Source organism: Bufo bufo, chromosome 8 (assembly GCF_905171765.1).
Source record: "Bufo bufo chromosome 8, aBufBuf1.1, whole genome shotgun sequence".
In the NCBI taxonomy this organism is placed as follows: Eukaryota; Metazoa; Chordata; class Amphibia; order Anura; family Bufonidae; genus Bufo; species Bufo bufo.
Window position 1 is genome coordinate 18,919,414 of NC_053396.1, and position 17,957 is coordinate 18,937,370.

Consider the following 17,957-nt stretch of genomic DNA (forward strand, 5'->3'; position numbering starts at 1 on the left):
CTGTGGGAGTTCTGTCCTCAGTTGTCTCGGGGCAGTGCGCATGCCCAGTCTGACACTCCATTCGTTTTTGGGGTCTCCAAGTGGTACAGGGTCTTCTTTCCTGCTCAGCCATGTTTAAACCCCGGACTTCCGCTGTACATGTACAGTGGTGGTCCTTAAAGGGGTTATTCAACCCCTATAATGCCCAGGCTTCTGATGCACGGCCGCCGCTGAATCTCTTTATTGCACGGATCAAAACATACGGGGGGGAGGGGGCAGCCAATAGCAGGCTGTGACGGGAATGAGCCTACCTAGCATCGCGGGTGACGCTAGGGAGGCTCGTTCCTGTTGCGTCCTGCTATTGACTAACTACCCACCCCCCATTGCTGGATGTTTTGATCCGCGCAACAGAGAGATGCGGTGGTCGTGCGGGCATCAGAAGCGAAGCAGGTGCTGCGGAGCGAGGTAAGTATAACCTGTGTGAGGGACCCGGGCATTTTGGGGGGCATTATAGAGGTTGGATAACCCGTTTAAGGGTTTTCCAGGTATTAAGGGTAGCTCAGGATAGCTCATCAAAATTGGATCGTAGAGGTTTGATTCTAGACACCCCCCACGATCAGCTGTTGGAAGGGGGCACTGCGCTGGGGACGAACTCTGTCGCCTCTTCATAGTATACTGAGCACAGCGCCATACATTGAATAGTGGCTGTGCTTGGAATTGCAGCTCGGGCCCAATCACTGGAAAAGGACGGAGCTGCAGGAAGGCCATGTGCCTGAGAGGTGTGACGTTGCCAGGCAAGGAAGGGGCTGCAGCACTCAACCGTGCACCACGGCCCCTTACAAAAGAAGATTATTAGAACCCTATGATCAGATATTGATGACCTAAGGTGTGAAAAACCCCTTTAATACAGAATGCACCTACCACCCCCATTTACAAGGCTCTGGGGCCTGTCAGACCCTACTAGTCTTCTGCAGGAGAAATATGAATTAGATAATTTGGATGAATAGTGCCGGAGATGTCGGTCAGCCATCCATCTCCTTCTGATCTATGTAGTTCAGCCGAACGTTCTCTTATGTCTAGGGGCTTCTTTAACGTTTTCCAGAGCCTCATTTCCTTGGTTCCATCAATGTAGAATCCCACAAGCCTATGTGGTCAGGGGTGTACGGACAAATCATAGGTCCTGGCTTTAGACTGGTGTATGTAAGTCTCCCCCGCTCACAGTGTGACGGCCTCTGTGTGGGACCCCAGTGCACCACCGACCACCTGGTAGTCGTAGGGTCTGCGTCTATGGCAGAGGTAATTTGCTGCACTGTCCCTTAAGCCCCAGCATCGCCATCGTCCTAATGTTCTCGCTTTGTTGTATAATGAATTCGGTTTCTTCTTATAGATTTGCGGCGAAGCTGATTAAGGGCGTTCTGGACTTCAAAGCCATGATAGACAAGTGAGTAATAAACTGGTGTAGTCAGAACCTCTGATGGACATGTCTACGGGCCTAATGGATTGTGTCTTCCTGTTGATTACAGTGAGACCATCCCCGTGGAATATCTGGGTGGTAAACCGCTATGTATGAATCAGTACTATCAAATTCTATCATCGTGTCGAATTCCTGGCCCAAAGCGTGACTCCGTGGTCAACTACAGCCAAGTGAAGAAGCCCCCCACTCACATAACTGTGGTCCATAACTTCCAGGTAAGGCCTACTGGATACTGTATACGCACACTGCTCTCTTCTCAGCTTGGACACCAAGATCAACCACGAGGCTCAGAAGTTTGACTATGAATTTGAATATGACAAATGCTAACGCTGCCCATACACATTGGAGTGGAAGGAGAGGGTAATGAGGCGTTCTGAACTGGGTTAAGATGGCATCCTGCCAGGAAAGGTAAGTGGCAGCATGGTCAGGACTCCTCATTACCCTCTCCTTCCACTTGACTTGCCAAGATATTGCATTTATTACAGACTGTACTGTCTGCGCTGTGTGGCATTTTATGTGTTGCACATTGGATCTATGTCGGCCAAAGCCACCGACCATCTAATGTGTACTGGGCCTCCCGACTTCCCTGACCAACTGATGATGAGCAAGGAGATAAGCCACTGCCAGAGGAATCTGACAGCAGCCTTCTCCTTTCTCCCCATTCAGTACACATGCATGCCCGGCTGAGTATGCAAACATATGAGAGGATCAGGAGAGGTAGCTGTTGGCCGAATGAATGAGTTATCTCCTGTGTAAGGCCATTTTCAGACTATATAATGGATTTCCCACTTGTCTATGTCCTAGTTCTTTACATGGTGTTTACTGTCCTTATCTCCTCAGTTTTTTGAACTGGACGTGTACAACAGTGATGGAAGCCCCCTCACCGTCGATCAGATTTTTATTCAACTGGAAAAGATCTGGGGGACCTCCCTACAGTCGAACAAGGAGCCCATCGGCATCTTGACTTCCAATCACAGGAACAGCTGGGCCAAGGCCTACAACAACCTTATCAAAGGTGAGATGAAGACACTTTGTCAGCCTAAAAGGGTATCACGGTTGTTGCAAGATGGGGGAATAACTATACCTTCAGCAGGGACCCCCATCGATTACGAGAACAGGGACCCCACACGCCCTGAAATGAACAGATTAGCAGGTTGGATATGATGACTTCTGCTCCATTCATGTCTGTGGAGCTTTGGAGACAACTGAGTACAACGCTCCTATTTCCAGAACTCCCATAGAGCTGAACGGAGTAGCAGTGCGCATGCTTGACCTTGTGTTTATTACAGGGGGCTCTGAGGTTTATGGGGTCTCCAATATTGTGATCATGACCCGACCTCCACTGATCTAATAGTTATTCCCTATCCTGTGGACAGGAGCTTCATGTTACGCCTCTGATGCCTTAACTTTTATAACTAGATAAAACAAATAAGGAGTCAGTGCGCTCAATCCAGAAGAGCATCTTCACCGTGTGCCTGGATGGTCCAATACCCAAGGTCTCTGATGATCACTACAAGAGCCGAGTGGCCGCTCAGATGCTGCATGGCGGAGGCAGCCGCCTGAACACTGGCAACCGGTGGTTTGACAAAACCCTTCAGGTAGGAGAGGCAACTGTAGTAGGATATAGGAGCAGAATTTGTAGTTGATTGGCCATTATATATCCTGTCTGTGCTCAGTTCATAGTATCAGAGGATGGGTCATGTGGGCTGGTGTATGAACACGCTCCTGCAGAAGGACCACCCATTGTGGCCTTGGTCGACCACGTCGTTGAATACACGTAAGAGCTTTTAATATCATTATAAAAAGTGTGTATATATATATATATATATATATATATATATATATATATATACAGGGAGTGCAGAATTATTAGGTAAGTTGTATTTTTGAGGATTCATTTTATTATTGAACAACAACCATGTTCTCAATGAACCCAAAAAACTCATTAATATCAAAGCTGAATATTTTTGGAAGTAGTTTTTAGTTTGTTTTTAGCTTTAGCTATTTTAGGGGGATATCTGTGTGTGCAGGTGACTATTACTGTGCATAATTATTAAGCAACTTAACAAAAAACAAATATATACCCATTTCAATTATTTATTTTTACCAGTGAAACCAATATAACATCTCAACATTCACAAATATACATTTCTGACATTCAAAAACAAAACAAAAACAAATCAGTGACCAATATAGCCACCTTTCTTTGCAAGGACACTCAAAAGCCTGCCATCCATGGATTCTGTCAGTGTTTTGATCTGTTCACCATCAACATTGCGTGCAGCAGCAACCACAGCCTCCCAGACACTGTTCAGAGAGGTGTACTGTTTTCCCTCCTTGTAAATCTCACATTTGATGATGGACCACAGGTTCTCAATGGGGTTCAGATCAGGTGAACAAGGAGGCCATGTCATTAGATTTTCTTCTTTTATACCCTTTCTTGCCAGCCACGCTGTGGAGTACTTGGACGCGTGTGATGGAGCATTGTCCTGCATGAAAATCATGTTTTTCTTGAAGGATGCAGACTTCCTCCTGTACCACTGCTTGAAGAAGGTGTCTTCCAGAAACTGGCAGTAGGACTGGGAGTTGAGCTTGACTCCATCCTCAACCCGAAAAGGCCCCACAAGCTCATCTTTGATGATACCAGCCCAAACCAGTACTCCACCTCCACCTTGCTGGCGTCTGAGTCGGACTGGAGCTCTCTGCCCTTTACCAATCCAGCCACGGGCCCATCCATCTGGCCCATCAAGACTCACTCTCATTTCATCAGTCCATAAAACCTTAGAAAAATCAGTCTTGAGATATTTCTTGGCCCAGTCTTGACGTTTCAGCTTGTGTGTCTTGTTCAGTGGTGGTCGTCTTTCAGCCTTTCTTACCTTGGCCATGTCTCTGAGTATTGCACACCTTGTGCTTTTGGGCACTCCAGTGATGTTGCAGCTCTGAAATATGGCCAAACTGGTGGCAAGTGGCATCTTGGCAGCTGCACGCTTGACTTTTCTCAGTTCATGGGCAGTTATTTTGCGCCTTGGTTTTTCCACACGCTTCTTGCGACCCCTGTTGACTATTTTGAATGAAACGCTTGATTGTTCGATGATCACGCTTCAGAAGCTTTGCAATTTTAAGAGTGCTGCATCCCTCTGCAAGATATCTCACTATTTTGACTTTTCTGAGCCTGTCAAGTCCTTCTTTTGAGCCATTTTGCCAAAGGAAAGGAAGTTGCCTAATAATTATGCACACCTAATATAGGGTGTTGATGTCATTAGACCACACCCCTTCTCATTACAGAGATGCACATCACCTAATATGCTTAATTGGTAGTAGGCTTTCGAGCCTATACAGCTTGGAGTAAGACAACATGCATAAAGAGGATGATGTGGTCAAAATACTCATTTGCCTAATAATTCTGCACGCAGTGTATATATATATATATATATATATATATATATATATATATATATATATATATAATAATATATATAATATATATAATTAATTTGTACAAAATGTGCTAATTATTAGTTAAAATCCTATTGCTGGCATATCTATTCAGCACCTCCAGGCTTTTCGGTGTGCATGTATTTGATGCAAGTGTGAACAGAGCCTAAGAGATTCTGCTTAGAAGAATAGTGCAGCATCATCCTTCCCATCAAAATGAAGAAACCCAACACATCCCTTTATAAGTCACTGGGGTCCGTTGAACACTGTTGGTGTCCGTCTGTTATTTTCGGTTTAAGAAATCTAAATTATGAGAGAGATCTAATAAGTTTATACGTTATATTGAAGTTTGACACCACCGCACACTTGGGTCCACCGATTTAGTCTCCAACTGTAAGCCTATATCTGCACTGAGCGATTCCATTAGGATGCAGATTCTGTCAAATTTGCAGGGTAAAATAGCACAGCACGCTGGATTTTATTATATATTTTTTTTTTTTTCGGTAAAATGCAGGACACCAAGACAAACCCAACAGAACCCATTATAATCTCTGCAATGTGCTCTGCAAAATAAGATAAGAAAGCTTCATGCACACGAACACATTCATTTCTATGGGTCCACGTACACATCAGTGTTTTTTGTGAATCCATTTTTCCGTTCCGCAAGTTATAGAACATGTCTTTATTCTGGTCCATTTTGCAGACTAGAATAGTCCATTCTATGGGGGGCAATGAGAAAAAGAGCCTTCTGCCTCCAGCTCCGTACATGGTATAGTTTCTGGCCCTGCAGCTGCCAGAAACAGCTAATCGGTGGAGATGCAGGGTGCCAGCACCCCACAATCTGATACAGGTGACCCATCTTGAGGACAGGTCCTAATTATCTAAGTCCTTGAAACCCACTTTAAATGATAAAGATAAATAATAATGAAAATGTATTAAATTGTTTATCGTTCCTGTATTTTGCAAGATAATATAAATCACGTTTATGCTGCCTTGATGGGGTCAGGCACTATGTCTGAACCTGTCAATCAAAATGCAGAGAGAGAGCAGGGCCTCCAGGTGTAAGGGCAACACCCCCGTTGCTCCTAGAGGCTCATTTGCATATAATAAAATCCTTATATATATTTTTCCTATGCAGGACGAAGCCTGATCTGGTGAGGTCGCCGATGATTCCTCTGCCAATGCCAAAAAAACTTCGCTTCAACATCACTCCAGAAATCAAGAATGACATTGAGAAAGCCAAGCAAAACCTGAACATGTGAGCAGAACTCAAGGATACGACCTAATTGTTCACCTCACTTTGTAGAACGTTATTTGTGCAGATTATCAGGCAGGAAATGGTTAATGTAACATTTGAAAGGGTGACCTGAGACCCGGCCTGCCAGCGCTTGCTCTGTGCTGCTTCTCTGCTCATTTCATTTGTTTCCCTTTTTTAGAATGGTTCACGACCTGGATGTCAAGGTGTTTGTTTTTGACGTTTTTGGGAAAAATTTTCCGAAGGCAGAGAAGCTGAGCCCAGATGCCTTTATCCAGGTGGCGCTCCAGCTGGCCTATTTCCGGTAAGGTTTCATGCCACTATTTACCACGATGACCCCTCTGTTATACTGATTGTGAATCCTCTGGACAGTAGGATAGTCCAAAACCTAATCATAATGGGTGCAGCAGGGGAAAAGTCTCCGAGGGAAGATTATTTGTAGACATGTGGTTTCTATCTAGACTGGAGAAAGATATTTATTGGTGTCCCATCTGAGGTTCTACAGCTGTCAGGATAGGCTGGGAGTTGGGGTTTCACAACAGCTAAAGGGCTACAGGTTGGGAGACCATGAATGATGAGCTGGGAGTTTGGCCTGGACTTCTAATGACAATTAACCACCTAGCTGTTCTGTCTGAGCTCAGCTCGGGCAGACGTGAGGAGGGGGGGGGGGGGGTTCCTTTAGCTGCTGCTATCTCATGAATGGTAGCAGCTAGAAGCATAGAAATGGTTTTGCTTAAAGGCTGACAGGCTTTTATACAAGACCAAAATGACAGCATTATTCCAAGCAACTGAGGAGATATCACTGTTAGAAATCGAGTCTGGAATAATCATGGGTAAAACCTGCTTTCACTTTCAGCTGCATCCCGATTTCTAACAGTGATATCTTCCCCTGTACTGAGGATATTGCATTGTTTTGAGTGCTTGGGATGTCGGCTTTCAAACAATACAAACCAGGGATATGAGCAGCAAAAAGTAACTGCTCCCCCTTCCCTGTCAGTCTGGAGGAGAATGAGGGAGCAGTTGCAGAGCTGACAACCTGCAGGAGGAAAGGGAAAACAGTAATAAATATATAGAAATGTGGCATTATGATCAATGCATGGACCCACATAATACAATTATTTCTCGCCCATATTCCTTGGGGGACACAGGAAACCATGGGTATAGCTCTGCTCCCTAGGAGGCGTGACACTAAGTGAAAGCTGTAAGCCCCTCCTCCATCAGCTATACCCTTCAGCCTGGAGAAGAGACTGCCAGTTTTTGCTTAGTGTCCAAGGAGGCAAGACACCCCCTGCTTATGCAGGGTTGTTTTCCTATGATTTTTTATTTTTGCGTTATTTGTTGTTTTTAATTCGATTTTTTTCTACCTACAGGGACAACAGAGGCGCATTAGACCCCTCTGTTTCTCCCGGGGTTGAGTTGCGCCAGTGCCGGTAATTCCGCACTGCCGCCTCCCCCACAGAAGACAAGGTGGACCAGGGCAGCCTCGCTCCCCTGCGTCCCGCCAGCTCAGGGTCGTCCGCACGCCAAGTCCCTCCCCCGGCTTCCTGCCACTGCGGTGCCAGGAGCTGAAGGGGCGACCCCCGCTGGATGGACTGAGGGCGAAGACAGCGTATGGTGAGAGTGGCTGCTCCAGCCTCCCCTTCCTCCCTCCCACCGCTGCTACAGGCCTCCTGGGCTCCCATGGCCACTGCTACATCCCCCTTGGCCACTGCTAGATGGCCACTGCTATCGGGACCGTTACCGGGCAGGGGAGTTTATCTGGGCAAGTCCTTGGCAGGGACGCTGCCTTCAGGGGACGGCTGCAGGAAAAAAAAAAAAAAAAAAAAAGCAAGCCGTCTGCCACATCCAGGCGCGGCGGGGGCCGCTTACTTGGCGTGAACGGCGCCATTTCAGGCCGGCACTTCATCATCCTTGGGGGTTTAAAATCATTTTGCCGCGCGCCGCGCGCGGCTCTGCTTCTTCTTCAGCGCGGCAGAGGGGGGGCGGAGCTCCCTACATGCGCTCCGCTACTTCCGGTTTCATCGGGCTCCACTTCTCAGTGCTGCGTGGAATCCTCTCTGCCGTGCGATCCCTGAAGCCATTCATCTCCGTTCTGCTGCCTTTCCTCCACAGCCTCCTCAGTCTGTTCCCCTTACCCGCTGCCACTTGCATCATCCGGGTCTGGTAGGACTGTTAACCCCCCTCCGTGCCACCACTTTTCTTGGGGTCTCCCACTTTAAGTGCAACATCTTTTTTTCCACCATGTCAGACCCTTCTGCAGCCGCCAAGCCTTGGTACCATGCCTGTACTGCTTGTAGGGAACCCTTTCCCCGGGGGCAGTCTGATCCGCACTGTACTGCATGCCGAGCTCCACCGCAGCCTCAGTCGCCCGCTGTGTCGCTCCCTGCTTCCTCTGACCCGCCTGACTGGGCTAGATCCCTGTCCCAGGCCGTGGAAAGCCTCACTCATGTCGTGGGCCGCCTAATAGACAGGCCACCTACCCCGCAGGACGCCTCTCTGACTGTCGCGCCCTCCGGGTCCACTGCTTCTGCCGCTGCAGCGGGTTCACTCTCTCTTAGTGACCCCTCCCGAGCTAGGCACTCTCAGAAGCGTTCTAGAGTAGAGCGAGCCTCCTCCTCTGAGGCCTCACTCTCTCCGCCACGCGTGCGCACCCAGACGGGCCTCTCCTCTCCAAAGGATTCGCTCTCTGAAGGTGAATTGGCGGTTTCAGATTTTGGAAATGGACTCGGCCCCTGCCGTCCAAGCTAGCCTCAGCGATGGGTCAGCTCATCTCTGATATTCGTGACACCTTTAAGGTGCAGGATGATCCCCCTAGCTCTGACGCAGCTAGCGTCTCCTTTATCAGACCCAGGCAGCCTCAAAAGTCCTTTCCAATCCACTCTGATTTCTCCTCTGTGGTGTCTAAGGCTTGGGCTCGCCCGGACGCCCGTTTTGTCAGCCCCAAGAAGCTGGACATTGCTATCCCTTTCCAGCCGATGTCGTGGCCACATGGTCTTCCCCACCCAAGGTGGACCCCCCTGTGGCCCGGCTGTCAAAGAACACCGGCCATCCCTGTTCCCGACGGGTCCTCTCTTCAGTCAGCGGAGGACCGTCCCATGGAGACCCTTTCCAAGGGCATTTTTGCTGCCTCCGTTCTGCTCTCAGACCGGTTTTTGCCTCTGCTTGGGCAGGGAAGCAATCTCTGCTTGGGGGTGCGCAGCTGGAACAGGAGTTGGACTCGGACGTCCCCATCCAGGACCTACGTTCCTTGGCACAGCTTATTATTCGGGCCGGGAATTTTGTTTGTGTAGGCCTCCTTGATGCGGGAGCCCTTATTGCACGCTCCTCAGTCGCACCACCGTCGACCCGGCGAGTGGTCTCTTCACCCGGAGGTATTCGAGGCCATTTGACCTTCGTGGGGCATACCGGACGTGGACCTCATAATTCAATCACAAGGTCCCCGCCTATCTGTCCAGGGCCAGGGATCCGGGAGCTTGCGGAGCCGACGCCCTCGTTCTTCCTTGGCGAGGCTTCGCGCGCCCATACATATTCCCTCCCATCCCTCTCCTGCCCAAGGTCCTTCGGAAGATAGCGGCGGGAAGGCGTCTCGGTGATTCTGGTCGCTCCGGACTGGCCCCGCCGGTCTTGGTATGCCGACCTCATGCTGCTCCTGGCAGACGCGCCCTGGCCGCTGCCCCGACAGGGAAGATCTTCTCTCTCAGGGGACCGATCTTCCACCCGCGTTTAGGGTCCCTACGTTTGACGGCGTGGTTGTTGAGACCACGTCCTGACGCGTAGGGGTTTTTCTGCGGACGTCGTCCGCACCATGATCCCGCGCCCGTAAGCCGTCCTCTTCTAGGATCTTATTATAGGACCTGGAGGACCTTTTTGGGGTTCTGTGCCGATCTGGGGATTCCTCCGCTCCGCTTTTCTCTCCCCACCGTTTTGTCCTTCCTGCAGAGCGGACTGGCCCAAGGGCTGGCCTTAGTTCTTTGAAGGGTCAGGTGTCTGCGCTGTCCATTTTGTTTTCAGCGCCCACTGGCCCCCCTTGGTCCTGTCAAGACCTTCCTTCAGGGCGTGGCTCACGCGGTTCCCCCGTACCGTCCTCCGGTACCGCCCTGGGACCTGAACCTGGTTCTCTCAGCGCTCCAGGCTTCCCCTTTCGAGCCTCTGCGGACGGTTTCCTTGCGACTTCTGTCCTGCAAGGTTATTTTCCTTGTAGCCGTCACTCTCTTCGGAGGGTGTCCGAATTGGCTGCACTCTCCTGTCTGGAACCTTTCCAAGTGTTTCCACCAGGACAAGGTGGTTCTTCGTCCGGTCCCTTCCTTCCTTCCTAAGGTGGTCTCCGCCTTTCATCTGAACGAGGACATCGTTCTCCCCTCTTTGTGTCCTTCCCCTTCCCACCCGCGGAGAGGAAGCTTCATCGCCTGGACGTTGTCAGGGCGCTCAAGATTTACCTGGAAGTAACCAGCTCTTTCAGGCATACTGACTCGCTCTTTGTGGTCCCGGAAGGGTCGCGCAGAGGGATGGCGGCATCCAAAGTGGCTATCGCCCGTTTTGTCAAGATGGCTGTTACTGAGGCTTATCTCGCCAAGGGCAAGGTTCCGCCCCTTGGTGTTACCGCTCACTCCACTAGAGCGGTCGGGGCTTCCTGGGCTCAGAGGAATCGGGCTTCTACGGAGCAGATTTGCAAGGCGGCCACTTGGTCCTCCTTGCACACCTTCACCAAGTTCTACAGGGTGCATACTCATGCGTCGGCTGACGCTGCTTTAGGCCGTCTGGTGTTGCAGGCGGCAGTTGATTGATGCCTCTGGTGTTGGTTGAGTTTGTTCTGGTCCCTCCCTTCTGGGACTGCTCTGGAACGTCCCATGGTTTCCTGTGTCCCCCAAGGAATATGGGCGAGAAAAGGAGACTTTTGTATTACTTACCAGTAAAGTCTCTTTCTCGCTCTTCCTTGGGGGACACAGCACCCGCCCTTCATTTGGGTTACAGTTGTGGTTCCGGCTTGGTTGCCCCCGTTGGGGCTCGACAGTTCTTTTCCGGTTGGTGGTTATCTTTCACTACTTGGACACGCAACTGGCAGTCTCTTCTCCAGGCTGAAGGGTATAGCTGATGGAGGAGGGGCTTAACAGTCTTCACTTAGTGTCACGCCTCCTAGGGAGATGAGCTATACCCATGGTTTCCTGTGTCCCCCAAGGAAGAGCGAGAAAGAGACTTTACTGGTAAGTAATACAAAAGTCTCCTTTTTTTCCACACAGTGAATGCTGTAACAAAATTCCATAAAATAAGTTATTTAATACTAATATATATATGTATATATTATACCCCCAAAATGGTTCCTAAAAAAACCTACAACTTAAAAATAAACATTACAGAAGAAAAAATTTAAATTGACTGTTAGAACACAGAGGGAAATATTATTGGTCCTTAAGGCTAAAATTAATTGTCACTAAGGGGTTAAAAATGCAATTGTGTCCCCTTGCAATTGTGTGCCAATGAGATTTACTGCAGATACACATTAAAAATCTACAATAAAAAAAAGTGACCTTTTTGGGAGGGTGTTTCTAATTTTAACGGGACCCCCTAATATCACAGAAGAGAGAGAAACGCAACTGTATACCCAAATAGAGCGGGCTGGTACAGTGGTCATAATGGGAGATTTTAACTTCCCAGACATTGACTGGGGTCATGGTTCTGCCTCAACCGCAAAGGGGAGACAATTCCTCAACTTGCTGCAGGACCACTTTATGGGCCAGTCTGTAGAAGCTCCCACTAGGGGCGATGCCCTGTTGGATCTGGTAATCTCTAATGATGCAGAGCTTGTTGGAAATGTTACTGTTTGAGAAACACTAGGTGATATAATTATATCCCCCTAAACTATAAGGAGGAAACTCTGTCAGGCAGAACAAAGACACTGAATTATAAAAAGGCTAATTTCCCTGGGTTGAGGGCAGCATTTCAGGGCATAGACTGGGAGCAGCTACTGTCACATAATAATACTGAGGATAAATGGGAGAGCTTCAAATCCACATTGAGGTATAAACGGCTAAAATTAGAAATCTGAGTCTCAATTCCTTTTGGGATTCGCATCCCCACCTATCCTTTAGTTGAACCTGATGGACGTATGTCTTTTTTCAAGGGCATCTGTCAGCAGTTTTGTACCTGTGACACCGGCTGACCTGTTACATGTGCACTTGTCAGCTGAAGGCATCTGTGTTGGTCCCATGTTCATATGTGTCCGCATTGCTGAGAAAAATGTTTTAATAAATGAAAATGAGCGTCTAGGAGCAACGGGGGCGTTGGCGTTACACCTAGAGGCTCTGCTTTCTCTAACTGCTGCGCCCTCTGCACTTTTATTGACAGGACCAGGCACTGAAAACATCATCCTGTCTGGCCCTGTCAATCAAATTGCATAGGGCGTGACAGTTTCAGAGAATAATTTTTCTCAGCAGTGCGGACACATATGAACATGGGACCAACACAGATGCCGTCAGCTGCCAAGAGCACATGTAACAGGTCAGCCAGTGTCATAGGTGCAAAACTGCTGACAGATGCCCTTTAAAAGGGTTATCCGGGTTGCGCTACAATCCTGTGCACTGGCCCCCTCTGGAATCGCGTGCCGTACATCAGGCACATGATCGTAGCCTAGTGTTAGAACCTGCAGCACGCTCATGAGTTTGAATCTCTTGATAGAACTACAGTATGGCGAGAGATTCAGAGTCACACGTACGCTGCGGGTTCTAACACCAGGCTGGGATCACGTGCCCAATGTAATGTGTTCCTGGAAGTGGTGCATCTTGCTTATCGGCTTTAACTCATGAGCAATGGAAGGAGAGGTAGATTTAATTGGCTTCGGATCAACACTTGAAGGGTAGTTCCCCTATAAGCTTAATTTAAAAATTTGCAGTGACTGAGTCAAGTGCTATATATCTATCTATGTTGTCTTAAGTTGCGGCCTGTATTATAGCCCAGAGCTGCATTCACAATTCTGCTACTGGACACCACTGTTGCAGTGCATTCTGGGAGAGTTATGTTTTTTCCTACCTTGGAGGACAGGATTTGATGAGGATTTCCGTGCAGATACCTACTCAAAAACTGCTAACATTCAGCATCCAGGTTGTAGTGCCGGACTACACTTCCCAGAATGCAAAGGACCAGGGCAAGCTTAGTGCAGACATTGATCAAACTAGAGCTGCAGGGAGACGTGAGCTCAGGAGCCTGCAGAATCGTGAATGCAGACGTGCACGAGGTTTGTCTGGAAAATGAAGACCTTTCCAACGTGAGCTTCCAGGTGTTTGTGGAGATTTCTGATGTTCCGCATGCTCGGGCCCTGACCTATCATTTACCCCTGTGAAGGATGTACGGACAAGCCTGCGCCACTTACGAGAGCGCGTCGCTGCGAATGTTCCGCCTTGGAAGGACGGACACTATCCGCTCTGCCTCTGTGCAGTCTCTGGAGTTTGTGCAAGGAATGGAGGATTCTGGGAAACAGGTGAGCGACAACAGTGACTGTGCAGTTATCTGAAGGAGAAGGTGCGTCTTGTCTCATGCATCTCGTCTTCTTTTCCTCTTCTTAGAACATGGAGAAGGTGGATCTGCTGAGGAAGGCGGTTCAAGCTCATCGTGCCTACACAGACATGGTACGTGGAACAGGATTCCCCATGGCATAAAATTTCACATTTAGAGCGTCATGGTCCTAAGATCCACAGGATAGGTGATAAATGTATGAATGCTGGGACCCCCCCCCCCCCCCCCCCCCCAGTCACAAGAATTAAGGCCCCCAAGTCCACTGTGGGAATGGAGCGATAGTTGATTTGCATGCGCAGCGCTTCATTCCCTTCTGTGGAATGGCTGGCTATAGCGCTATCCCACAGTCACTCATTTATACTACTGCTCCATCCACACAGGGGTTTCGGGGACCCCCATACTTGTGATCAGCGGGGGTCCCAGTAGTTAGACCTCCGGTGATCATACATTTTATTCTGTGGATATGTGATAAAAGTTGTTTGTGGGCCCCTTTAATGGAGTTGGCCCATCTCATACGTTGGGTGCATTTCCTAGCAATATGCCTCCAATGTCTGATAGTTGCAGGTCCCACCTCTGGAGCCCACACCTATCAGACATTGGCGATATGCCCCCAATGTATGAGATGGACCGACCCCTTTTAAGTTGATCCCAACTCTGCTTCATTAGGTAGGGCATTTCTATAATCCTTGACCACATTGTCTGCCTGAAGGTTGAGGCAGCCTTGTCTCTTCAGGCAGGTGCGGTTTGGTCCTTTCCCCATACTTTACACTGCAGCTCTACCTGTTCACATTGACTGATGTGTATAAGCACAAGCTGAGCAGGAAGAGAACTGATTTTCTATTAGATCAGTGATAGAAAAAAATGATAAACTACCAGCAAACTAAACCAATAGTGAGAATAAACTATTTTCAGGTAAAAAAAAAAAAAATGCTTTCTTGACATCGGTCTCTTCAGTTCTGGTGATTGAGACGTGCATGCAGATGGCGTACCTAGCATGCATGACCTCTGCACATTTATAGGTGTCGTGCATCTTCGGCTCTGCATGGGTCAGACTTTTTAGACAAAAGCATAAAATGTATTAATTCTTCCACTCAACATTGCGCTTTGATGCAAAATCGCACGAAGGCGCCCATGAGTGTAAAATGCTGGTGTTCAATTTATTAAATGACATGGGTACAGTGAGCAAACCGCTGCAGTATGGAAAGGATTAAAAAAAAGAGCAGTACTTACCTCGCTGATCCTCTGACACACGGACATATGACGGCTGCAGCCAATCACTGGCTGCAGTGGTGACTGTCTACAGCTGTGAGTGGCTGCAGCAGTCATATGCCCGCGTGTCGGAACGTCAATGCTGGACTAGAAAATGGAGAGTGTCGGGATCGGGCAGCATCAGTACAGGAGTAGAAGAGGATCAGTGACTGCTACTGTTTTATGATTGCACAGCACCACCAGCACTATACAACACAGAAAACCTCTATAAACAGGATCTGTCGCCTCTGTTTTATTAAATCCGTATATGCCATGTGAAAGAACAGGTCTGGAGCACCCTTTCCTGGAACTCTTTATCGGGCAGTTCCTGTGTTATTCCTCCTGGAAGTGTATGAATAAACTGCCAAGTGGGTGTTACCATTTCTGTTATCGGAGGGGCATGTATACAGTCCCAGATATGTCGGGAGAGCAGACAGGTTCCCTTTAGGCTGGGTTCACACAAACACACTAGCGAGATTTCAGAAAACCGCAATGTGTGAACCCAGCCTTGTGACTCCACAGTAAAATGACGACATCATTCATGAGGCCCTCATTCCTTTCATTGCCACAGGCAATCGGTGGAAAAGCCATAGACCGCCATCTTCTGGGATTGAAGCTTCAAGCCATTGAGGATTTGGTCAGCATTCCGGAGATCTTCATGGATACGTCTTACGCCGTGGCCATGCATTTCAACCTCTCCACCAGCCAGGTACAGCACCTAGCTCACCCCTATTAAAGGACATCTGTCAGCAGTTTTGTACCTATGACACTGGCTGACCTGTTACATGTGCACTTGGCAGCTGAAGACATCTGTGTTGGTCCCGTGTTATGTGCCCGCATTGCTGAGAAAAATGAGGTTTTGATGTATGCAAATGAGCCTCTAGGAGCAATGGGGGCGTTGCCGTTACACCTAGAGGCCCAGCTTCTTTTTTTTTTTTTTTTTGTAGATGCCACGCCCTCTGCACTTTGACAGGGCCAGGCAGTGTAATTGTAATCACTCCTGGCCCTGCTTTCTCCTAATGTCAAAGCGAAGCGGGAGTGACCATTATGGAGAGTAGATCCTCTGGGAGGAACGGCAATTTGCGTATATCAAAACCTCATTTTTCTCTGCAATGCGGGCACATATGAACTTGGGACCAACACAGATGCCAAGTGCACGTGTAACAGATCAGCCAGTTTCATAGGTGCAAAACTGCTGACAGATGCCCTTTTAAGTGAAGTAACCCTGACTGACACGGTGTATTTGGTTGTAGGTGCCTGCAAAGACGGACTGTGTCATGTGCTTCGGCCCAGTGGTGCCCGATGGGTACGGCGTTTGCTACAACCCCATGGAAGATCACATCAACTTCTCCGTATCCGCGTTTAACAGCTGCGCTGAAACCAACGCAGCCAGGATGGCCCATTATTTGGAACGGGCCCTTTGTGATACTGCAGAAGCTGATTCAGACCACCCCATAAGTCTAAGCTTTAACCCTATAGCAGCCTGGAGACTTTAACCACAGAATATGGTGGTTTAAATGGACATCTGTGAGTGCGGGCACCAGCTGGTTAGCATTGAAGGACTACAGCAGTTAGATGCGGTGCCCTCTCTTCTTTGGACTAGCAACTGTAACAGGTCAGCCGGTCTAAATACTAATCAGAATATTGAATCCAGCAAGGAAACCAGGGGGGTTTATCAAAACTGCTGCCTGTAGTCACCAATCTGATAGCCGCTTTCCTTGGGAAATGAAAGCCCCCGCTACAGTTTTGCTAAATCTGCCCCAATCCTAAACTCTGATGTTGCATGCATTTGGGTGGCGGTTTTATGGCTCGTTCTGGGTAAACTGCTATCATATTTGTGTTTACTGATTTAGGATATTAGAGAGTTTACTGGTGCTTGTGTGAGCTACACGAGGGCGAGAGGGCCGTACGTGGTATGACACAGGTTGCACAGAATGGGATAAGGGGTTTCTAAAGACCTGGATCTCCATTGTGGGTGTTCATGACAGGTCACTTTGTGGAGGGGTGGTACAGGATTAGAAAACATGGTAGATTTTTTCCAGAAACGGCGCCACGCCTGTCCATCCGCTGTGTGTGATAGTGCAGCTCCTGCCATAGAGCCACCACAATCCGACAGATGGTCTAGAGTAAACTTTCTGGCGTCAGTCGGCATTTCTTTTCTGTTATATTACACCATTAGGCCCCATTTACACGACCCCCGTATTGTTGCTCCGCATCTGATCTGTATTTTTTGCAGATTGGTTGCGGACCAATTCCTTTTTAATGGGTCTGCCAAAATGCGGACAGTATGTCTGTTTCTGCGGCACCGCAAAAAAAGATAGAACATGTCCTATACTTGTCCTGTTTTGTAGACAAGAATAGGCATTGTTACATTGGGTCTGCAAAAAAAAAAACCGTAGGTGTTTCCGTTGCCGTATTATGGATCCGCAATACACGGGCACCGTTCTGTGTGGCATTCCGCATCACTTGATGCGGACCCATTCACTTCAGTGGTCCGCAAATCCGGCGTAGTGGAAACTGAACCACTACGGAATGCTTCTGTGGGGTTTCGTCCCGTACTTCTGTTCCGCAAATAGATAGGACATGTCCTATCTTTTTGCGGAACGGCTGGATCATGGACCCATTAAAGTGAATGGGTCCGATCCGCTGCCGCACGGCCACGGGTCGCACACGTTTGTGTGCAGGAGGCCTAAGTGTGATGTGAACAGAGCCTTATTTAAGCTGAACTGCAGTACCAGACACATCCTATGTATAAGAACGGCGCTGCTTCTGGAATAAAACAGCCATGCTTTTCTAATCCTATATAGTCCCTTTAAGATGGGAAGACACTGGTGAAGTGTAAAATAGGCTTAATGAGGTATTCTGGTTACATTAATTTATCTGGTAAGAGCGCTGGGTCCCCAACAACTCACGAGAGCAGGGGACCCATACCCTTTGGAGCCTCCCTGCCGAAATGAACAAAGTGGCCCACTCTATTCATTTCTATGAGAATTCCGGTGACAAGCACTCCCATAGAAATAATATGGACCGGGGGCTCCCATTATTGTGAGCATTAGGACA

The 17,957-nt window shown here is 48.5% G+C and overlaps 1 protein-coding gene across 2 annotated transcripts in view; it reads left to right on the forward strand.

Annotated features, from left to right (window-relative positions):
* The window catches only part of CRAT (carnitine O-acetyltransferase), a 28,049-nt gene extending 10,851 nt beyond the window's left edge, over positions 1-17,198 (forward strand). For both annotated transcript variants that reach the window (XM_040406102.1, XM_040406103.1), the window contains 11 exons: positions 1,367-1,420; positions 1,503-1,668; positions 2,294-2,468; positions 2,873-3,051; positions 3,130-3,230; positions 6,027-6,146; positions 6,325-6,447; positions 13,479-13,614; positions 13,700-13,762; positions 15,469-15,606; positions 16,151-17,198. In XM_040406102.1, coding sequence (XP_040262036.1) covers positions 1,367-1,420; positions 1,503-1,668; positions 2,294-2,468; positions 2,873-3,051; positions 3,130-3,230; positions 6,027-6,146; positions 6,325-6,447; positions 13,479-13,614; positions 13,700-13,762; positions 15,469-15,606; positions 16,151-16,393 — 1,498 coding nt within the window. In that variant the 3' untranslated portion in view covers positions 16,394-17,198. The remainder of the gene's footprint in view (positions 1-1,366; positions 1,421-1,502; positions 1,669-2,293; positions 2,469-2,872; positions 3,052-3,129; positions 3,231-6,026; positions 6,147-6,324; positions 6,448-13,478; positions 13,615-13,699; positions 13,763-15,468; positions 15,607-16,150) is intronic.
* Positions 17,199-17,957: the final 759 nt, after the last annotated feature.